Raw genomic sequence first — 20,456 nt, 5'->3', positions numbered from 1 at the left:
ATTTGTTAGATTGGAATTCGTATCATTCTGACTAGAGGCTGGGCTCATGGCATTAGACAGGTCCCTTTTAGTAAATAATACATCTGCTGATCTGAATTCCGAAAGTTATCATTAGTAACAACCAGTAGTGCTTGTTCTGACTACCCATTCACATTGAAACATCTCCCGAAACCAGTGGCCCGACCCCTTCGGAAAACTCAGATTCGACGACAATCCATCTTGGATTCCTGTTCGTTGTTGACTGCATCGATCTGAGTCGGTGCAGATGATGATAACCGTCGTAATAGCAAGTTGGCGAAGACATCGACTCGGCTCCCGGGTAGTCATATAGTTTCAACGTCCCTTAGTAGCATAGCTGCTTATGACAATAAAAGCTTCAGCGGCAAGAACTCTCTGGGGCTCACGTATTTGTAAACACACCCGCTGTCCAGCTGGTTCTTGTAAGCAGATAGTCAGCTCCCAAGAGTAATTATCATGTAACTCATCCCGCAAATGCGGTCCACAGAGCGGTATTCAGAATGCGGGTGACATCGGTCGAACCGTCTGGACGGAAGGAGCCATCTGCTCCACCAGACTGTTTCAGGTCTTCCCAGTCTTGGATTTTGCGCTCGATGTACTCCGCCAGACCTGAAGCATGGAGGATCTCAGCCACACGGTAGTGGCAGTCCAGATACGCGGGATCTGGCAGGGGAAGATCTTCCCCTTCGGCGCATTCGAATTTGATTTTGCGGTTCTTGGGCAGATTAAACAGAGCTTCAGCGGTTACGACGGGATAAAGCTTGAGATTGTAGACATTCCGCTCATCCTAGAGAAGAAGAGCAATGTGTGAGTGAGACGATTAGATTGAATGAGTATTGAGCCGGACTTACTGTATTGACGAAGGCCATATGGAAACTTCCAAACGCCTTGTGCAGTGAATCAAATCGACCAACATCATACCCTTTGACAGGCTATTGATCGTCCTGGGCCTTAATATCTAATTAAGTAGTGTGGGAAAGCAGCTAAACAACACTTCTCCAATCGTTCAGAGAGTCCGCACTTCATACACCACATGAAGCGCGGCTTAACCGACTGAACGTGAACGGCACGAGAGGCGCTCGCCGGTGCCATGATGAAGGATCGTCACAGGCAGCAGTCCTGTCCGCGGTAATGATGTCGTTCATCTTCGGTAGCACTAACACAGGTCATTCTGCAACGGCTGGCCACAGAGCGGTGTTCAGAATATCGGTTATATCGGTAGAACCGTTAGAACGAAGACAGCCATTGGTGTCACCATACTTTTTGAGGTCCCTCCAGTCTCGGATTTTGTTCCTGATGGGCGGTGCCAGATCCGCGGCGTTAATGATCTCAGCCACCCGGTAGTGGCAGTCTAGGAATGTCGGATCTGGCAGGGGGATATTTTCCGCGCCTTCACTGCATTGGAATTTGACCTTGTGATCAACAGACTGCAAGAGCATTGTAAGGAGGGAGGAGACTTTAGTATAAATCTTGATGTCATAAACAGTCTGCTCTTCCTTTACAGAAAGACAGCAATGTGTGAGTAGAATGATTAGAATGAACGCATAATGACATGGACTTACTGTCTTGACAAAGGTCATATTAAACATTCTAAATAATCCGTGCAGGAAATCGAGCAACATCATTCCGTTCGAGGGGGTCTCCAATCTAGTACGACATACTCTAGGGAAGCATTTATAAAACACTTCCCACTGCTTTGAGCATTCATATGAGTCAGTAAGAGACAACATCATCATAGTTTTAGGACAAATACCTCACTTCCTGTCAGGGACGTGTAACTGCAGGGTATGATATTGGTACACTCCAGGTTGCTGTGGGGCTCATCTTCTGGCAGATATCCATTCTGCTTGCATTTCCTGGTATCTAGATGGCCAGTGACACAATAGCAGTAACCATCTCTGCGCGCATACTTGTCACGGAAATCGCTATCTTAGACCTCTGGTGGGATGAGCGTCCCTGTAAACACCTCCAGGTTGGGCTCCCTGAAGTCAAAGGGCGATTCAGGCTCTGAGGGTATAGGACTCTCTGCCATCACTAATTGATCAGCATGCTTCTTTGGTAATTCTTCCTCACTTACTTGGGTAAAGAAGGCAGCTGAGAAGATCATGAAACACCTGCCACAGCTTATGGTCGTCATTTCCGGTGTTGATGATGTCTCTGGCCACAGATGTTTGACCTCCTGGTGGTAACCACTCGAGAAAGGCCTTCAGGGAAGCACGGAGATACTCTTTATGAGGTCTCCCCCTATTCACATAATGCTCGACTCTCGCTCTCGCGGTGTCTATGAGATTAGTGAATGTCAAGCTTGGGTCGTCCCGGCACGCCATTCACTGACTGCTGACGACTAGGCTTGGAGGCGGACCCCTGCCAGGCCTGAGCGCCCTCCCTAGTGTCGACCTGCGGAGGCTGCCCAGCCAGTCGGCGAGACCTCCGGGGGGAGACAGGGCGACTTTGCTTGCCGCGTTTCGGACTAGCCAGAGACATACCTGGATCCTAAGGTCTGTGGATGTGGAGTACACTTAAATCAACAAACCAGCCAAAGTACTGAATTTCAGGGGGATCTGGTGTTGCATTAGCAAGATTTAATTGAAGAACGTGGCATGTCATCATGGGTGTTTCCAGGGTTCAGGTACAAGTATTTCCTGGGCTTATGGGCGGTATTAGGAGACTTAGGGCGATATTCTAGGGCTTTGAAGTGACCACATCACAGGCTGCAGTCTACATAGCATGATATGACAATGACCTCACAAAACAGTACGCTATATGAAACATTGAGTACGTCGGATTTGCTTGAAGGAACTAAGCCATGTTATGGCTACCGAGTTTGTATTGTGATGAGTTTGCCAATCGTCCTCAAAATCTTCGGTCAAACATGAATTACCCCGTCCTCCGATAGTCATTTGCTTTTACCTCTAAAGAGAAATACTATGTCCATAAAAAGTATGTAAAGGTTTACTAGTTAGTACTTAGCAAGGGCAGACTCCCTATCCTTCCCATGTCTGCACAAGCCGCAGGTATGCCTAAGAATCTATCTTATACTGGTGTCTAACGTACAATCACCTTCACAGATATCTGGATAAAAGAATGAAATGAGATCCCTTGAAGTTGCTCAGGGAAAGATTCTACTCTCTTTAGTCTGTATGGTAATTCATGCTGAGTTTGTATAACAGTACTACCTCCATTATGGTATTTAGTTTCCCGGAGTGGAGGGTTATACTAACACAGGCTCTGGTGTATTTCTTTGGCTACTTGACCCCTATTGTAGAAGCTCGCGCTTCTCACATACATATGCATTGGATTTGATCCTGATATAAATATCACGTTCCTTCCACGGTATGTTCTATCTATGACATGAAGCAACCAAACTCAATCTCCAAAACATTGAATTCTCTCTTTACAATCTAAGACTTCCACTATACCGTATGTTGAATACGACCAAGAGGATCGATCAAAGCACAATGTCCACATCCCTATCATACCTTCAGGAGTCAAGGTACCAATGCACAGCCAACTCTCTAGCAATAGTCGCTGCGGTCATTGCCGCCATCTTTGCAGCCACCACCGCAGTATTTGATGAAGGAGATATCGCCATTGTCGCCACCATTGCAGTGGAAGAGGGATTCACGGATGTGGCCGTCGTCTGTGGGCTGGTGGGCAGCCTCGAGGGCGCCATTGACCTGGGCTCCGTACTTGCCTATTGAGAGGGCCTCATTAGCGACGTTGAGTCTGGACGGGGGAGGCAAGTTCACATACCAATGTTCAAGAGGTTCCAACCACAGTAGTTCAGCCCAGTCTTGCAGTTCCTTGCGGCGGCAAAGGGAGCCAGTGCAGCAAGAAGAGCGAGAGGGAGAAGGGCAATCTTGACCATGATGACGATGAGATATGAGTTTCAAGAGAAACGGATCTTGCAGAATCGGAATCAGAATCAGAGTGAGATATTGATGAATGATGAATGAGTTGAAGACTCAGGATAGAGGCGGATTTGTCCTCATTCTTATACCCCAAGGCTCTTCAACTTCAATCCGGGTCAAACCGTATGTTCCCATATTGATGAAGTAATGGAATCATCAAGGACGATCAATACATTGTAGCACGCCTAGTTGGACGCCTGGCCCCTCCCAAGCGCCTAATAGATATGTTTGGAGAGGTGAATATTTGTTGTCCCATCAAGCCGTCACACAGGTGCTTAGAGGGTCCACTTGGCATACTAGGCTCATATTCTTTATGTAGTGTAACCTTCTTGAGACATCTAATATATCTAAACGCATGGTGGAGAGGACTTCCCATGCTTGTTGGTCCAACACTATATGGGCAGATGGTCCAGAAATTGGATATTACTTCCCATTTTTGTGTCAGATACGGAGAATAATCCATATCTTAAAGAAAGGAGCTTTTACCCACAATATCAGAATAATAATGTTCTAGGAGACATTGTTAGCTTTACTAAGAGGATTTTAGACTGGTTCGAAATGGCTGTGACATACTACCTATCTGGGGCCGGTCGATGTCTGGGCCCAAGCAATCAGTATACTCCGTACAACCTTCCCCTTTCTAAATCTCTCATCATTGAAAATCAGCATTCATTAGCATGTTAAGTTGGTAACTGCGATCCTGGTCCAGGTACCACCCAGCAGTCACGACAGCCTCAAGGCACTAAAGTCAGGCGCCTGCATGGTCTCTGCATGGTCTCTGCGCTAGGCGATCCCTACTCTATAAGTGTAAATGCTTGTACCATTGACAAGCATCTACAAGCTCCAATGAGGCTGGTGCTTACGTGTTGGGGCCTTCAACTAAAAGCGCCCCTCCCCAGGGCTCATCCTCTAGTGAGATCAGGTCTCCCATTGTTGCTTACCAAGTTACCATCTGCAGAAACTGGTCCTGACAAGAGCAATCGGTAGTCTGAAATCGAACCCAGACAGTTCTCATTGGTCGCAAACAAGTCAAGGATGACAGCTGAGGGCTGCCTGTCTGCAGCTTGCTTGAGACAGGGGCTATTAATAACTGAGGCATGATTTGCTTCATAGGACTACTATGAGTACTGTACAGTTCAAGTGCGTAGTACTCCTTGGAGCAATGTGCGCGCTTTATTTTTAATTACTTCTAGATGATGTGGTTGACATACAAGAGTATTCCTTGACGCCGGCGCTATCAGGTCATGGTTTAATAAGGGCTGTTTCTGGGGCCCTGCTAACTGTGCCATCGAATACATGGTTTACTGTACTTACTGTTAGTGCAGGCAGCGTACCTCCGAGAGTATTAAGATACTTATAATCCAGACTTTAGAGATTCTATCACTAAGCTCTCTTTAGCCGGGCAAGCTTACATGATGCACCTATCTTCCGGAGTCTGAGTAAGATAGAGATGATGATGGTATGCCTATACATTTCATCGGTGCGTGTAAGGACTGTTAAAGGTTTCAGGAGAAATAATGACAATAACGATGATGATCTACTTACGGTTCGTCGAGGGAGTCCGCCGAATAGTTTCTCGTGAGGTGTTTGATTTTTAGACTGGGTTTCAGTTTTCATTTTGAATACATATCTGAATCAAAGACGGCGACTGCACTAAGAACGAGATCTACAATAAACAGTGACACGAAGCAATGCAACTAAAACTTTCCCCGTATACCACCACGCTCCACGCCGCCCCAAAGGACAAACTTGGGCTCCAGTCCCTTCCCAGCTTCCTCGGCCTGCGCTAAGCCTTCCGACTCCGGCAGAAGGACCACGTTCTCCGGGTAGATCTTCCCCAGAAGCGCCAGAGCAACGACCGGGTCTTGCACGGGAATCACATGGAGACCGCCATTTTGAGCTGTAACGAGGCTGTCTTTTTCGTGCCCCGTCTCCAGGAGGACGGATGCGGCGTCGTGGACCACGGGGGACGTCGCGCCGTGCATACCGTTGGATGACGTCGCGGATTTACTGGCACTGGACGCCTGGTAGGCGTAGCGGTGGCCACGCGCAACCTGTCCCAGGTCCACGGAGACGCACTTGCCGTTGTCGAGCTGGAGTTGCAATTCGAGCTGCCGGACCGCTTGGGATGACGAGGTCGAGCCGGGTGTCGGTGGAACGACTCCGATGCTGGTGCTTTGTACGCCGAGTGCTGGTGTGCCCCAGCCATTGGCCACCGGGTATCTCTCGGACTGAAGCACCGAAGGCTTCTCGGTGCCGGCGGGGATCTCGACGCGAGGCGCCAGATAGTAGTCCTGGATTCGGTAGTCGAAGATGACACCTTTTGGTGCGTCGTCGACCAGCTTGGCGGGGATATACTGGAGAAGATGGAACGGAGTTGGCCCACCGGCCAGGAAAGCGGGCAGGACCAGGCCATGGGCATATTGGAAACCGTAGCCGGGGCTGGCCTTGGGCGAAGTCAGGCTGGAATGAGACAGAAGGCCTGGAGCAAGGAGAGCCTGGGCATGTTTAATGATTGCTGATTGGGTGACCTCCTTGGTCAGAAGGTGGGTGAGAAACTCCGACCGGGATGGCTCGAGATGCCGGATGCCTCTAGCGGCTCGGCCATCAACAGGGATGATCACATCCTCGTAGTTCTTGAACGGCAGCAGAGCGTCACGCAGGAGGACCATCTGATGCATATACTCGTTGAACAGCTGCATCAGATGCGACTGACTGCGACGGCCGAACATTAGGTCGACATTGGGCGGGATGAGCAGATGGCCCTCACAGGGGCTGCGAAGGTAGAGGTCGGGATTGAATGGGCCACCTGTGTGGTTGCGCGCGTATTGGACGAGCGTCTGTCCAATACGTCTGGCCTGCTCGGCGATTTCTTGGCGGGAGGCATCGAGATCAGTGTCGGGGAAGCGCAGAGTGGCTTCTCGGGTGTTGATGTCAAGATTAGCGGCTAGGTTGTCAAGCAGTTGCGCCCGCGCTGGTCTGGCGTTTGGTGGATCTGGACCTAGCCGGAACACAACCGTGTCCAGCAGTGGCGCAAACCCTTCGACTAGTTGACGGGGCGTGTAGAGACCGGACTTGAGGCCCCAGGCCTCGCGAGGGGTGTCCTTGTCATGCACGCCGGCGTCAGGCCGGACGGGGATACTCTGGCCGACCAGGATAGGGCCTGCACCTCCGGCACCGAGACCGGATAGGCGAAATACGGTGTCTGCAGTAGCTTTCATGGCGGCAGCTCTGATCATGTTGTTGTCAAAGACCAGCTGAAGGAGGAGGATTCGTAGGACACCGAGGCTAGGACGCATCGTGCCCTGCCCTGCGTAGTTATACCAACGACTAGAGGAACGGACAAAGGCAGAACCAGGTAAAACGTCGCCGCCATGTTGCGGAAGCTGACAAATTGCGTATCCAATTGCTCCTTCTTGTGTTGTGTGCCTCCGTCGCCTTTGCTGCAGAGTCCGGAGAAGACTGGATGTGGTCCTCACGCCCGCCCGGAGTTGGTGGTCGTTTGACGACCACGAACTCCGGCGGCCGCAGCTCATGTCTAGAGAAACAGATTCCGCTGTCCAAGATACTCGTTTCGAGTCATACAATGCAATGCACGTTTTTGAGCGCATGAAGCATGGACCGGACTGAAGGACGCGGGTGTTAGGGCTCTCTGACGTGGTGGAGTGGACTTTGTGGTACCGGTGATGGAAGCTATATCTGGCCTCTATTCGTCATGACTCGGTCGAAATCATCAAGAGTTCCACTGTGAAGAAACGAAGAAACTGGCCTAAGTCGCTCTACTGGACAGCAATCAAATCTCCCACCATGGTTAACCACGATACCGTCGACCTGCCCGTCATCGACTTTGCAGCCCTCAGCGAAAAGGATGCAGCGGGCCACCGCACTGCCGTCTCCATCGATGAGCGCCGTCGACTCTTCACGGCCCTTCGCGACACCGGCTTCGCATACCTGAAGCACCCTGGGGTGAACCAGGTCACAGTGGACGAACTCTTCGCGCATTCCCGGCGCTTCTTCGCCAAGCCGCTGGAGGAGAAGATGCAAATTCTCGGCAAGCTCGACAAGGGCCGCGGCCCAAGCCAGGGGTACTCCAACCCGCAGAAACTGGCCCACAATCCCCAGACTTCGGACCTGAAGGAGTTCTTCGGCATGTATCGCGATGACGACACCGAGAAGCCCAATCAGTGGCTGTCCGACGCCGACTCGAAGGCCATGCGGACGGATCTGGTCCGGTTCTTCGACTCGTGCCACGGGGTCATCCTCGAGCTTCTGAGCGCTCTCGCGGAGGAAGTCGGTCTGGCCGCCGAGACGCTGCACCCGTTCATCAGCGAGAAGAATCATTTCATTGCCTGTTTGCATTATCCGGCCACCGAGCCGGAGTCGTTCCGGACGAGGGTCCGCGCGGCGGCCCACACGGACTATGGATGTATGACGCTGTTGTTTAATGACTCGGGCGAGGGTCTACAGGTGCTGCGCAACAATGGCCAGTACGAGTATGTTCCTCGTAAGGACGGGTGTGCGGTGCTGAACGGTGAGCTGTCCCATTTCTCCATTTGCAAATTTTTTGCAAGCAGAGGAAACAAGAGATACTGATTGAATTCCCGGGCCCACAGTCGGCGATCTTCTCTCCCGATTCTTCAACGGGGTTCTACCATCCACCATGCACCGGGTCGTGGAGCCACCGGCCACGAGGAGCGGCTCGTCCGCGGACCAGGTCCCGGATCGCTACTCGATTGCCTTCTTCGGGCACTTCAACCTGGATCTGCTGGTGAAGCCACTGGATGCGCTGGTGTCGGCGACGAACCCGGCCCGCTTCGAGCCCGTGGTGGCGGGCGAGCATGTCAAGGCGCGCGTGAAGCAGTTGCATGTCGCCGGCCATAGCCTGACGGACAACGTGAAGAACGCCGAGAGCCGAGCTGCCGTGACGCAGCCGGCTGTTGCGAGTGCGTCGGCTTGAGCCCTGTGCAGCCGGGTCGAGCTATACTAAGAGACGTGTCGGGATTCGCTATTCGATCATTTGATGAAAATGTATGATACAAATTGCAAAATCGCATTTTCAATCTTATTGCTGAACTGTCCATGGGTAACTAAGCAGGAACTAAAGTATATCCACGAATACACTCATGAGCATTCATACAAGCAATTGCGTAAATCGTCATAAATCGTCAGCGTTACATTACAGGCCCAGTACATCTCAAAATTTGATCCCGTCTGTATGCCCACCATGACCAAAGACGCAGGTTCCGTCGGCCAATCCAACATATTCACGAAAATTGCTCCAGCGCACAGAGAATGATGAACGACCGAAGCTCATTGGAGTCGCCAAACCCCGCATTCGTCGTGAAATTCGCCCGCAGATAGTCCTTGGCGAACTTGGAGAAAAGCGACTTGAGCGAGAGTGGGTGATGGTGATTTGGGAGCTGCTCGCCCACGGCGATGTGCGGACCCGCGGCGGCACCAGCAGCACTAGCGGCAGCAGCGCCAAAGGTAGAAAAAGCGTCGGAGGTGCCCGGGGAGCCCGTAGGGGACGCCTGCTTGGCCATCTGCGTGGCCTTGCGCCACTCGTCTTCGGTGCGGGCGCTCCACAGCGCCTGATTGCAGGGCAGGGGCATCTTCATGATGAGCTCGTCGTTGAGGGGCTCATAGTAGGGCAATTGGCGCCCGGACTCCAGATCGCGGTTACTGAAGAAGTTGACAATGTTAGCAAGGAACATGGTGCGGCGGGCAGTTTCAGTGACGGCCCATTTGACCCAGGAGCTATTGGTGTCGGTGTCGGGCAGGAGTGCCGCGTCGTGACACTCAAGGTAGGACCGCGAGAAACACTGGGTCATTTTGGAGAGGAAGGGGGACTTCAGCCCTCTTGTGCGTCGCTTTCGTTTCCAGCTCTCAGATTCGTTGATGGGCGCCATGCCCATCTCAAGGATCTCATAGAGGAGCATCGCATGCAGAGCGTCCCACTGCTCCAGACAGTGGTAGGTAGGCTGGACAGTCTCTTTGTCAGCCCGCTGGAGGTAACTAATCTCTCAAGCATCGCCAAGGTGCTTACATATGACTCAATCAGGCTTTGCCGTTGCGCATCCATGGCTCGCTTGATATAGCCCACACCGTCTCTGTTGCCCAAAGCACTTCCGCAGCATATGGCCATGGATGTATGCGGAAGAATCGTCATATCTGGCATATCCTCATTGAACAGGGTGCGGTGCAGAAATGGACAGTAGAAATCATCCTGCAGCAGGAGTTTCGGGTACTGTAGAAGCAGACGCGCATAGTTGGCTGGGCGCACTCCCAGCACGTCTGGACTGGACAACGGTGCCTGAGGCGAGTCGGTTTTGGCATCCTGTGAGCCGAGCCCGGTCAGCGTGGACAGATCGGGGATCCCTGAACCCGGCGGCGCGATGGTCTCCTCGACCAGCGGATTGTACGACTGTTGTGATGAAGGCGAGGTCAGCGGAAAGGTGAAGCTCGGATGTCTGGTCGGGATCGCCGGCGCGGGGCCCAGAGTAACTTCGTTGACCATGCTGGTCGATGAGGAGGGCAGTGACGGGAGATTGATTGTATCCAGGGCCCAGAGGAAGTTCTGGGAGCTCCATGAGTCTAAGTTATCAGCGCCGGGATCGCCCAGCGGGCTCCGACGGCTCCACAGCAACGGGAGGTCGGTCGTGCTCATGCTGGTCTCATCCGGTTGGGAAGGGTCTTTGGCCGAGAGAGAAGAGGAAGAGGCCGAGGCAGAAGAGGCGGAATAGGCCGAGGCAATGGTGGCTGCTGTCTTGGCCATGGACATGTATTCGCAGACGATGCCCCGTTTGGCACAGCGCGAGCAGGTCGGCTGTGTGTAGCAGCATTTGGTCTTGGCCTGCACGCATGCATTACACGCCTTGCGGCGCATTGTGGGTTTGTCCGATCGCAGACACCGTCGTCGATGGCGCAAGAGGAGGTCCCCTGGAATCCATCGGCCTAGATATCAGCACCAGATGCATGCAAGAAGATAGAGACAAGACAAACGTCGTTGGTAGCTCTTGAAACAGGAGTCGCACACGTGAGCCTCGTTGGGCGGCTCGGATCCTGGCATGGTCGAAGTGCGGCATCGAAGGGGATACCAGATAGGAAATGACAAGCAAGCGTGGGAATGCCAGGTTTAAGTGCAATGTGCTATCCATTCACAGACTCGTGACAGGGAGCGAGCCATAGGGATCGACATGATTGTCTTCTCGATCCTTCTATGTCTGCAGCCTGGGCTGGAAGGCAGGCAAGGGGGAAGGCATGGGTAGAAGAAGGACTGGATGAAACCAGGGTTAGGATGAAAACATGAGGTTTGAGGCGCATTACCAGCGCCATCCCATGTGTGGTAAGGCGCGGGGCCTAGTCGCTTTGTATGGCGTGCTCTGCTCGTGCTGTTGGCGTCTTATTATTCATGGAAGACGACCAATGTAACCTCGCCTACTTGTCTATCTATTGTGGCTGATCTTCGTCTGAGCAGATATCAGTCCCATCGCAACCAATCACGGCCGATTACGGCGAGCCCGAAAACTATTACGTGCGAGGCGAGGTTATCTCCCAATGAAAAGCCCTGTCTGCATTCTTCACCCGGCCTTAGTGCTGACGACGCGGTGCGCAATCAATCTATTTTATCACACAGGTGGCCTTATCGACCTTGATGGAAATGACCAGAATGATTTGATTGTGGTGATGACAATAAAATACGGAGTCAAACAACTTGGATTCATATCAAACGCGCATCAGAACCCACTGAGGCCAAAAGACGCGTCTATCCAACGTCTCCTCACGGATTTTAACGCTCCACTTGGAACGGTTCGGCCCGGTTGAGGAAAAACTTAACCTTAGATCTTGCGTGCCGTAAGCCATCGGACTTTGGGCGTATAGCCAATCTGTTTCATCTCCGCAACCAGCTCGTCCAGCCATGTGAGATACTCGTCGGGGGTGCGGGCCACGCCGGGAATGCCCTCGGCTAGAGTTGTGACGTCTCAGTCAGTAGGATGGCTATGCCCTCAGGCGTGGTACATACCAGGGATCTTACGAGCCAGATGGCGGAAGGACTGGGGGAGGAGCTCGGCGGTCCACATGCGGTCCTCGGGTCTCTTCGACGTTGCACCGTAGCCCAGATCGAACGTTTCCACCTTCATATCCACAAAGCCGAGGGGAAGCAGGAGATCCGGGAACTTCTTCCAGATGTGCACGTCCATCCCGGACGAACTGGTCGACCACTCCTGCACCTTGGCAAGCTTCTTCTGCTGCACCTGCTCGTCACAATACGAGCTTAGGACCCATTCCGCCTCCACTAGCTGCAGGACCCCACCAGGTTTGACGACGTTGGCCAGATTCGCGAGGACCCGCGGCCACTCGTCCTCTCGAATCCCCCAGACCAACAGCCGCTGGTGTACCAGGTCGAAACTGTCCTTCCAGCCCCAGGATTCGGGGAAGGGCTGGCGCACATCATGCTCCCGCAGTTTCAGTCGAGGGTCCGACCGGAACAGCGCCTTGCCCAAGTCCACGCCGTAGAGATCCAGGTCGGGCCTGTCAGTGCCAGCCAAATCCGCTAGCCATGTGCCTGCCGATGCTACCTTTAGTTTCTTCCGCGGGCGGGCACCAATGATGGTCGATTTGCTTTTACAACATGCAGGGGTTGCGGGTTACACTCACCGTCTGCGCAGCCAGAGTCGAGCACTCTGGCCCCTTTAGGTAGCTCGACAGAGGTCAGCTTGTCCTCGGTGGCGGCTTTGATGAAGAAGTGTTGGCGCTGCAGGCGCTTGATCTCCTCCTGGTGATGAGGGAGAAGGTAGACTCCTTCGGTCCCACTGAACTCGTCTTTGATCTGGGTTTCAGGAAGCGGACGGTGCGCCGCGGTCGGTTTAATCGGAGCCTCCATTTCTGGTCAATGCGGTACAGCGATACTATTGAGTGTGTTGATTATCCCTGGTCAAACCTGTCTGTCTGTCTGTCTGTCTGCCTGTGCTCGGCATGGTGCCTGAATCTTGGTTATAAATGTTGCTCGCTGCTTTCTTCGTGACCTCGTAGGACCTGGAATCATGGTGGCCGGTCCATCTTGCTCCGCAACAGATACGGAATCTGTGAAGCCTCTGCCTGCCGAGGTCAACTCCGACCTACGGTCTTTCTCTGTCCTTTCTTTTCTTCGGGGAGAAGAGGGGAGGGGGAGGATATGGTGGATCCGTTGAGAGGGACATGAAGAGGGCTACGGGGAGACAGAACGCAGCAGAATGGTTGATCGGCATGATCTGCAAGACGCCATGCATTTCCACCATCAGGGGGATTGCCGGGTGACGATGTCGTTATCTGAAGCGCCGCCACCAAAAATCCAAACAACTCCGGACGTAACTGTCCTCGCTTCGGAGAATGAGGTCGTGAAACGCTACACCCGATAACGTAAACGGTGGTCAACGCAGCTAGCACTGATCCTCCGATGTCATGTCAGCACTAGCGAACATCTAGTCAATTCTCCGTAACCCACATGAGACGGTCTTCCGAGGGCGTCGAAGCGAAGACCAACATGCATCTGGATCCTTCGTATGCAGCTAGTGGTTTTGGCGCGCCCCATGGCGGTCGTGGCACCCTGGTGGGGGGGTGGTAAACGACGGCGTTAACACTGGTCTGGAATCGTTGATAGACTAACAGGCCTAGGAATAGAATCTTCACGTTTTCACGTCATTTTGGGGTCCATTGGCGTTATGTCGAAGTGGCGCACGGTCCTGTGATTGATCGCAGTATAGGCGCCCTCACAGTGGTAGATCGATTGTAAGCGAAGAACCCTGTAATGGTGGACTATGTGATCATACATGCCATAGTACGCGATGTTTTTTGTTTTATTTTGTTTTTGATGGAATCCAAGTAACGCAGTTATGCCTCCCCTCTAAGGTCGAGAGGTTATCATGCTGAAGTTACTACGCAGAACTGTATACATCAGGATGGGTGACGATGTGCATTCTGAGCCAGTTACTGCTATTCTCTGGGTAACCTGTAAGCAACGCAGGAGAGGAAGGCTGATGACAGAGATAGATCAGAGAATGTGATTTATATTCCTATACAATGATACATTTATTGTTCATCCATTGCTTTCAACCAAAAGGGGTAGAAAAGAGTGATCGTCATGCAGAACCAGGGCGATGGTACATTGTCCATGAGTCGTATCCCACAATTCCCGTAGTATCAAACCGATTGCACGTAATTTGGGACAGAGGAAGGAAACAGGCCATTGGCCACATCCTGCCCTGCCGCATGGCCCATCTGCTTGAGTTGCCTCCGATTGATCTTGAATCCTGTCGTGGGAAAGTGAGAGAGGCACCGGACACCACCCGTCAGCTTCCGAAGCCCGGTGAGCTTTTGGTTGGCGAAGTGTAGAATGTCTCGCTCCAACTGGTGGGTGAGTTGGGGATTCTGATGATACTCGGGCTTGAGGATCACGAACGCGGTAGGCTCATCCAGCTGGGTGAAGTCATTGCGAATGCCCACGACCACGACACTTGCCACCGCGGGATGCTCAAACACCACGGCCTCCAGCTCCGCAGCGGAGATGTGCGTCCCGTAACCGCCCCCGACCTTGAGGAGCTCCTTGATCCGATCCATGATGAAGACGTTGCAATTCTCGTCGAGGTGCCCATAGTCCCCCGTGTGGAACCAGCCTTCGGAGTCGAAGTCGCGATTGGCCACCTCGTTGTCCTTGTAGCCCTTGAATCGACACAGCTGATTGCGCACCAGAATCTCGCCAGCCTCGCCCACTCCCAGTTCCTGGCCGGTGACCGTGCTGATGACTTTGGCTTGCATTCCGTTCACGAGTGTGCCACTGTACCCACTGCGGCGGGAGTCGTCGTCGCGCTGGATTGCAATGAGCATGGTCTCGGAGGTGCCCCATTCGAGGTCCAAGTGAACGCCCCCGAATTGGTTGGAAACCGTCTGCCGCAGGTTTTCGTGCATGGGGGCGCCAGCCGTGAGGAGCCACTTGACACTACTGACGTCGACGCCGGACGCTTGGAAGTCAGTCCGCGCCAGGCGGGCTGCAATCGGGGGTGTGATGAAGAGAAAGCTGACCTTGTGCCGGCCGATCACGTCAACGGTCGTCTCATCGAGGGGACCGTTCATGAGTACCACGGGGATCCCCAGCAGGATGTTGAGGCCCATGTTGAGCTTGGCGTTGATGAAAAATCCCAGTGACAGGGGCGAGAGCCAGACATCATGGTCTGGGTCAGTATTGTCCGGAATCGTGCCGATGGTACCTTCCATCGTGGCAATGAAATGGGCATGGCTGGTGAGTACGGACTTGACGTTCCCCGTGGACCCGCTCGTGCGGTTCAGAAAAGCATCATACTCCTCTGCGCCGGCCTCCGATTCTAGCCGGAAGAGGTCAGCGTCAGGGCGGCCGCGTGCAAGAAGACGCTCCAGAGATGCCCACAATTGGTTCGGGCTGTCGTCGAGCGTGATTAGGCGAACAGCGCCGGCTAAGTTCGTCGACACCTCGGCGAGGAGCAATAGGTCGCTGTCGGTGATAAGCAGCTTCACCTGCGACTGCACTAGTCGAGTCGCAATGTCCGTTTCGGACATCTCTTGCTGCACAGGGATGAGGGCCACCGTAGCTCCGGCGGCCAAAGCGCCAAAATAGGCGATTGGATATTGGATCTGCTCCCACGCGGTTAGCCGCAAGCGCAGGACTAAGCAGAGATTACCCCCAACATACCCTGTCCTTGGCGAAAATGCCGACGACATCCTTGGGCATGATATCATACTCCGAGCGAAGAGCATCAGCTAAGCGTCGGCTTTTCTCCTCGAGCTCTGCCAGCGTCAGGGTTTCACCGGTCTGGTCGACGCGGTAGAGCACTCGACTCCATGGATATGGTCGTCTGCCCTGGTGAAAGATGTAGTTGAACACATCAGTCTTGGGTACGGAGGGTAGAGGAAGTTTGGATTCAAAGATCATGGTTAATGCCGCCAAGCCAGTAGAATGAATTCGCAGGTGGGATACTGGACAACAGTGAGATTCGTAACAGCTGTTGAAGTCTGTTGGTATCGTAGATGCCACCCCGTATCCTCGGTGTGACTCCTGTCTTCTAAAGTGTTGACTCTGAGTAACAATGTGATGAACGGGAAGCGATTAAATACGGGTCGAGGGTCGTATCTCCACTCTGGATATCCGCAAGTCCACAATGCCTATCATCGCAAGGGCTGCCATGTGAAGAGACGAAGCAGAGTCCTGATGGACCCACAAACACCGGAGTTGGTGACGGTCCCGATAGTGCTAGCTGTTGCCGTGCAGTACCACCTTCTTCATGCCACGCCCTGCGTGACAAGTACTATCTTGATGAGGCTTGCAGTAGACGTAACTCCGGCATTCTCTTTCTCTTTTGGTGGGGCTCACCACAAACTGGCGCTGGCTCCGGCGTGGTGTTGAGAAGGCCAAGGTCCGGTCCAGAACTATGATGAAGACCTGGCAAGGGGAGCAAGCGTCGGAGATGGCGCTGTGTCTGAACGGATCTCCCTGCCGATCAAGCCACTAAGTATTCTTCATCCCCCAAAGCCCCATGTGTTGACAGAGCTAGTTGTGCCTGAAGGATTCGATCCCCAGCAAGTGAAACAGATGAGCACGTCAGGACGTTTCGTAATGCACGGAAAACCGACGGAACGACTGCGAACTCCGTGAAGAAAGAGGATTGGGATTGAATCGGACGACGCCGTGGGAGACTAGGACTTTGATGGAGGGCAGCCATTGGCAAAGGTGAGGGAAGGAGGGTGGGTGGCTATGGTTCAATCGTATTCGGGCACCGGGGACGAAGGTAGGGCGGGCGTGTTGCCATTCGAGATACGGAGACTTATGAGAAGGCGCCGGGGAAGCTGGACGTAGTATCGTAGAATTTCATGCCTCTTAATCCCACTGCTGTGAGCTCTTGGTGTATCAGGATCGAGCTGGAAGCTGGATAGGCTCGTCGATCCAACGCACCGGTGATCAAGTTCTTGATATTATATCATCAACCACAGTAAATCGGCACAACGTCTTTAGTATTGCCCCTTCTTTGAAAAAATGATACTGAGCATGTTGAGCCCAGACCTCCAGCTGGGAAAGGTGCCTCCGCCTAGCCAAAACGGCGTGGAATTGGGCTCATCGGATGCTTGGACGCCCCAGAGTTGGCGAAAGCGTCCGGCGATTGCGCAGGAGATTGAATACAAAGAACCCTTGGCACTCGAGGAAGTCCTGCGCACCGTCGCGTCCTTACCGCCCCTGGTCAGCCCGGTCAAGGTTGAACTGGCCCGCAAACACTTTGCGGCAGCGGCTCGCGGAGAAGCCTTCATCATCCAGGGTGGAGATTGTGCAGAGAGCTTCCAGGACGTGCGGCCCCTGATCGTGCAGCAGAAGGTGCAGCTGCTTCACGAACAGTCGCGGCTGATCAGTGACTCTCTGGGCCTGCCCGTGATCACGGTGGGAAGAATCGCCGGCCAGTATGCCAAACCGCGATCCTGTCCCTTCGAAACCTTGGCCGATGGGTCTCAGGTCTACAGCTTCCGGGGCGAAAACGTCAACGGGTTCCATCCCGACGATCGCACACCCGACCCCAACCGATTGCTGCAGGCATATTTCCACTCCCGGGCGACATTGGATCTGATGAAAGCCTGCCCGCCACTGCTGACGCCCCCGTCAGTCGATGCCATCGCTTCGCCGGGAAGGGACCTCTTCCGCACGAATATCCTGGGTGAGCCGGGACAAGGGGCCATCTTCACATCGCATGAAGCCCTACACTTGCCGTACGAGAGCGCTGTCACCCACGGCCGCTATAACACGTCTGCCACGTTCGTCTGGATCGGCGAGCGCACCCGCCAGCGCAATGGTCCGCACATCGAATATGTCCGGGGGATCCGCAACCCGATCGGGATCAAGGTGGGACCAACCATGCGCCCACAGGAACTGGTGGACCTGTTGGATATTATACTACAGCCCCAAGACCGGCACGATACCCAAGATGGTCGAGTGACAATTATCACGCGGTTGGGCGCTGATCAGGTCGAGACGGTGCTGCCTCCGCTCATCCACGCCGTGCGGAAAGCAGGCCACACGCCTGTCTGGATGTGCGACCCCTGTCACGGCAATACCAAAGTCACGCCCTCGGGGATCAAGACCCGCTGTGTCGAGACCATTGTTCGGGAGGTCATCCGCACCTTCGAGGTTCATCGAGCCAACGGGTCGTTCATGGGGGGCCTGCACCTTGAACAGACGGGCGAATTCGTCACAGAGTGCGTGGACGCCTGGGACACTTATTGCGAGCGGGATTTGACGACAAACTACCGCAGTCTGTGTGATCCGCGACTGTCGTACATCCAAGCCTTAGCAGTGGTTCGGTCTTTCCTGGATCATGTCCGCTGTTCTACATCAAAAGCTCATGGTCTGTGACGGTACCGGTTGCAACGTTCTACAGTTGGGTAGTTGCTTTTTTGGCACTCGGCTTGTGACTGTTGATTTATTGGAGGCAAAGCAGTAGAAAGAGGGATACATGGTGTTACAGCAATCTATGATCCACGAACGGAGTTTGAATACAGCCCAAGCTTCCATTATAACCATCCATGATTGCTCCCTTGGTCTCAGGCATGAAATAGTTTATTGCTCACATATAGTCTGGTACATTATTTTGCTTGACTGGCTGCACTTTCCGTAGATGCTGGAAGAATGAACTGTGTCAGATGCCATCGTCATGTTGCATCTGACACATAAGTCGTACATACTGTGATTGACGCTCAGCATGAGCCTTATGAGCAGGTAGTTGACGTATTCGAGAGAAGAGCAATATGTGAGGGATGAAGCGAGGTCGAGAGTGTTTCTGGATTGCTATCTGGGCAAGGGGGATATGGAACTATACGGACGCCTTGCTATGCCTAAACCGGCAATCTTCAAGCCTTTTTGGATTGCTCTCTAGGCGAGTGGGCTACTACTCCCATAGTGATCCTTTCCATAAGACTCTCCGACCCTCATTGACCCACCAAGGGACGGATGTCCCGACGATCGTCCTGCTCTAGCGCCGGAGAAACGACCTATACGACCACCATCTCCGAAATCAAAAGAAGTACTAGTAGGTACTACAAGCTTAAGTTTATAACTTAAATCCCCTGGCCGTGAAGATGAGGCAGTATATCGTCCAGCAAATCTACACTGCCTGTGAAGATGAAGCACCTTGTCGCATTCACCCTCAATGCCGCTCTCGTGCTGGGCGTTGTTGTCCTGCAACGGCGTGACGAGTCCACACAACAGCATCCTCTCATTGACAGCTTTCGTCATTCCCCAGGCGTCGCAACCAATGACGCTCTTGTTCGCCAGTGCATAGCACCGGGCGTGGTCTGCGTCGACAAACATGGGGCCAACCTTCCTTATCCCTTCTGGCGGGATTCTCCGAACGGCACCTACGCCACAAACCTGGCGGACATCGAGTTCAACGGCGGCCGAGGCCAACCCAAGTCCACCTCCTGGGAACATGTGGAACGAGCGGACTTTGTGGTTTTCGACGAGGAGCGTGGACGGAAACTCCTTGGCGAGAACCCCCGCGTGGACTTTGTCTTCTCCGTCAATCCGTGGGCGCTGCATGAGGCGCCGACGTACGTGCCGGGCCTCCACAAGATCTTCTTCTCGGAGCTATCGCCCATGCTGGAGCAGTTCGTCATCGATTTGAATGTCGACCCGCCCACCCTGTCCGAATTCCGGGCGGATCCCCCCATCTACGTGCCCAACGGCGGGTTCTACTACGACGGCCTGATCTACTACTCCGTGGCCGGCAGCAGCCACAAGCACAAGCAGCGCCCCGGCATCGTCACCCTTGATCCATGGACGAATAAGTCATCCACACTGCTGAACAACTATTATGGTCTGACCTTCACGGACTGTGACGATGTCATCGTCGACCCCGTCACGGGCTTCGTCTGGTTCACCGTCCCCTATTACTCCTGGTGGCTGGAGGTGGCCGACACCCCGCCACAGCTCAAGTCAGCCACCTATCGCTTCAATCCTGCCACGGGGTCCACGGTCGTCGTCAATGACGAGATGCGCTCGCCGAACGGCATCGCCATGAGTCCCGACCGGAGACACGTCTACATCAGCGACACCGAGGCCGCGGGTCAATCGGCGCCGATCTCCCTCGATCTGCCCAGCCCCGGCGTGGCCGGTCTGCTGTTCAACACCACCGGCAAACGAACCATCTACAAGTTCGATCTCATCGATCATGGACACGCCCTTGCCAACAAGCGTCCCATCCACTACGACGCAATCGGCACGGTGCCCGATGGACTCAAGGTGGCCCGGAATGGATGGGTGGTGACGGCGAGCGGGAATGGATTGAGCGTGATGGACGAGTATGGGGATATGATCGCGCGCGTGCAGGTCAATTTCACGGTCAATAACTTTGTCTGGTCAGATGTGGACGACTATCGTGAGGTGTGGATGGTGGGACAGGGAGGCGTTGGACGCGTGAGATGGGATCTCCAGGGGCAAAAAGCCGTTTGATAGCGTACTACTCTGCTGGCAAGTGTCGGAAA

General features: G+C 53.6%; 9 protein-coding genes across 9 annotated transcripts, besides 2 other annotated features; 3 read left to right on the top strand and 6 right to left on the bottom strand.

The window, feature by feature from the left end:
• Nucleotides 1-481: 481 nt before the first annotated feature.
• NFIA_014330 (uncharacterized protein) lies at nucleotides 482-887 on the bottom strand (the record flags this gene model as incomplete). The annotated part of the gene is made up of 2 exons (XM_001264639.1): nucleotides 482-805; nucleotides 870-887. The coding sequence occupies 2 exons, from the start codon at nucleotides 885-887 to the stop codon at nucleotides 482-484; spliced, it is 342 nt and encodes a 113-aa protein (XP_001264640.1).
• A 2,646-nt stretch (nucleotides 888-3,533) lies between these two features.
• On the bottom strand, nucleotides 3,534-3,886 carry NFIA_014320 (uncharacterized protein; the record flags this gene model as incomplete). The annotated part of the gene is made up of 2 exons (XM_001264638.1): nucleotides 3,534-3,712; nucleotides 3,772-3,886. 2 exons carry the CDS (start codon nucleotides 3,884-3,886, stop codon nucleotides 3,534-3,536), a joined length of 294 nt encoding a protein of 97 aa, XP_001264639.1.
• Nucleotides 3,887-4,686: 800 nt separating this feature from the next.
• Nucleotides 4,687-4,711: a microsatellite.
• A 915-nt stretch (nucleotides 4,712-5,626) lies between these two features.
• Nucleotides 5,627-7,228, bottom strand: NFIA_014310 (uncharacterized protein; the record flags this gene model as incomplete). The annotated part of the gene is made up of 1 exon (XM_001264637.1): nucleotides 5,627-7,228. One exon carries the CDS (start codon nucleotides 7,226-7,228, stop codon nucleotides 5,627-5,629), a length of 1,602 nt encoding a protein of 533 aa, XP_001264638.1.
• A 508-nt stretch (nucleotides 7,229-7,736) lies between these two features.
• NFIA_014300 (isopenicillin N synthase family dioxygenase) lies at nucleotides 7,737-8,886 on the top strand (the record flags this gene model as incomplete). Its single annotated transcript, XM_001264636.1, has 2 exons — nucleotides 7,737-8,460; nucleotides 8,543-8,886. The coding sequence occupies 2 exons, from the start codon at nucleotides 7,737-7,739 to the stop codon at nucleotides 8,884-8,886; spliced, it is 1,068 nt and encodes a 355-aa protein (XP_001264637.1).
• Nucleotides 8,887-9,193: 307 nt separating this feature from the next.
• NFIA_014290 (Zn(II)2Cys6 transcription factor domain-containing protein) lies at nucleotides 9,194-10,815 on the bottom strand (the record flags this gene model as incomplete). The annotated part of the gene is made up of 2 exons (XM_001264635.1): nucleotides 9,194-9,934; nucleotides 9,976-10,815. The coding sequence occupies 2 exons, from the start codon at nucleotides 10,813-10,815 to the stop codon at nucleotides 9,194-9,196; spliced, it is 1,581 nt and encodes a 526-aa protein (XP_001264636.1).
• A 952-nt stretch (nucleotides 10,816-11,767) lies between these two features.
• Nucleotides 11,768-12,813, bottom strand: NFIA_014280 (class I SAM-dependent methyltransferase; the record flags this gene model as incomplete). Its single annotated transcript, XM_001264634.1, has 3 exons — nucleotides 11,768-11,895; nucleotides 11,953-12,504; nucleotides 12,588-12,813. The coding sequence occupies 3 exons, from the start codon at nucleotides 12,811-12,813 to the stop codon at nucleotides 11,768-11,770; spliced, it is 906 nt and encodes a 301-aa protein (XP_001264635.1).
• A 57-nt stretch (nucleotides 12,814-12,870) lies between these two features.
• Nucleotides 12,871-12,898: a microsatellite.
• A 1,210-nt stretch (nucleotides 12,899-14,108) lies between these two features.
• On the bottom strand, nucleotides 14,109-15,870 carry NFIA_014270 (AMP-binding enzyme domain protein; the record flags this gene model as incomplete). Its single annotated transcript, XM_001264633.1, has 2 exons — nucleotides 14,109-15,572; nucleotides 15,631-15,870. 2 exons carry the CDS (start codon nucleotides 15,868-15,870, stop codon nucleotides 14,109-14,111), a joined length of 1,704 nt encoding a protein of 567 aa, XP_001264634.1.
• A 1,098-nt stretch (nucleotides 15,871-16,968) lies between these two features.
• NFIA_014260 (class II DAHP synthetase family protein) lies at nucleotides 16,969-18,330 on the top strand (the record flags this gene model as incomplete). Its single annotated transcript, XM_001264632.1, has 1 exon — nucleotides 16,969-18,330. One exon carries the CDS (start codon nucleotides 16,969-16,971, stop codon nucleotides 18,328-18,330), a length of 1,362 nt encoding a protein of 453 aa, XP_001264633.1.
• Nucleotides 18,331-19,095: 765 nt separating this feature from the next.
• NFIA_014250 (SMP-30/gluconolactonase/LRE family protein) lies at nucleotides 19,096-20,424 on the top strand (the record flags this gene model as incomplete). The annotated part of the gene is made up of 1 exon (XM_001264631.1): nucleotides 19,096-20,424. One exon carries the CDS (start codon nucleotides 19,096-19,098, stop codon nucleotides 20,422-20,424), a length of 1,329 nt encoding a protein of 442 aa, XP_001264632.1.
• Between the last annotated feature and the right edge of the window lie 32 nt (nucleotides 20,425-20,456).

This window comes from Aspergillus fischeri, genomic scaffold, assembly GCF_000149645.3.
Source record: "Aspergillus fischeri NRRL 181 1099437636249 genomic scaffold, whole genome shotgun sequence".
Classification (NCBI taxonomy): Eukaryota; Fungi; Ascomycota; class Eurotiomycetes; order Eurotiales; family Aspergillaceae; genus Aspergillus; species Aspergillus fischeri.
This window is presented reverse-complemented; position numbering and strand designations above follow the sequence as displayed.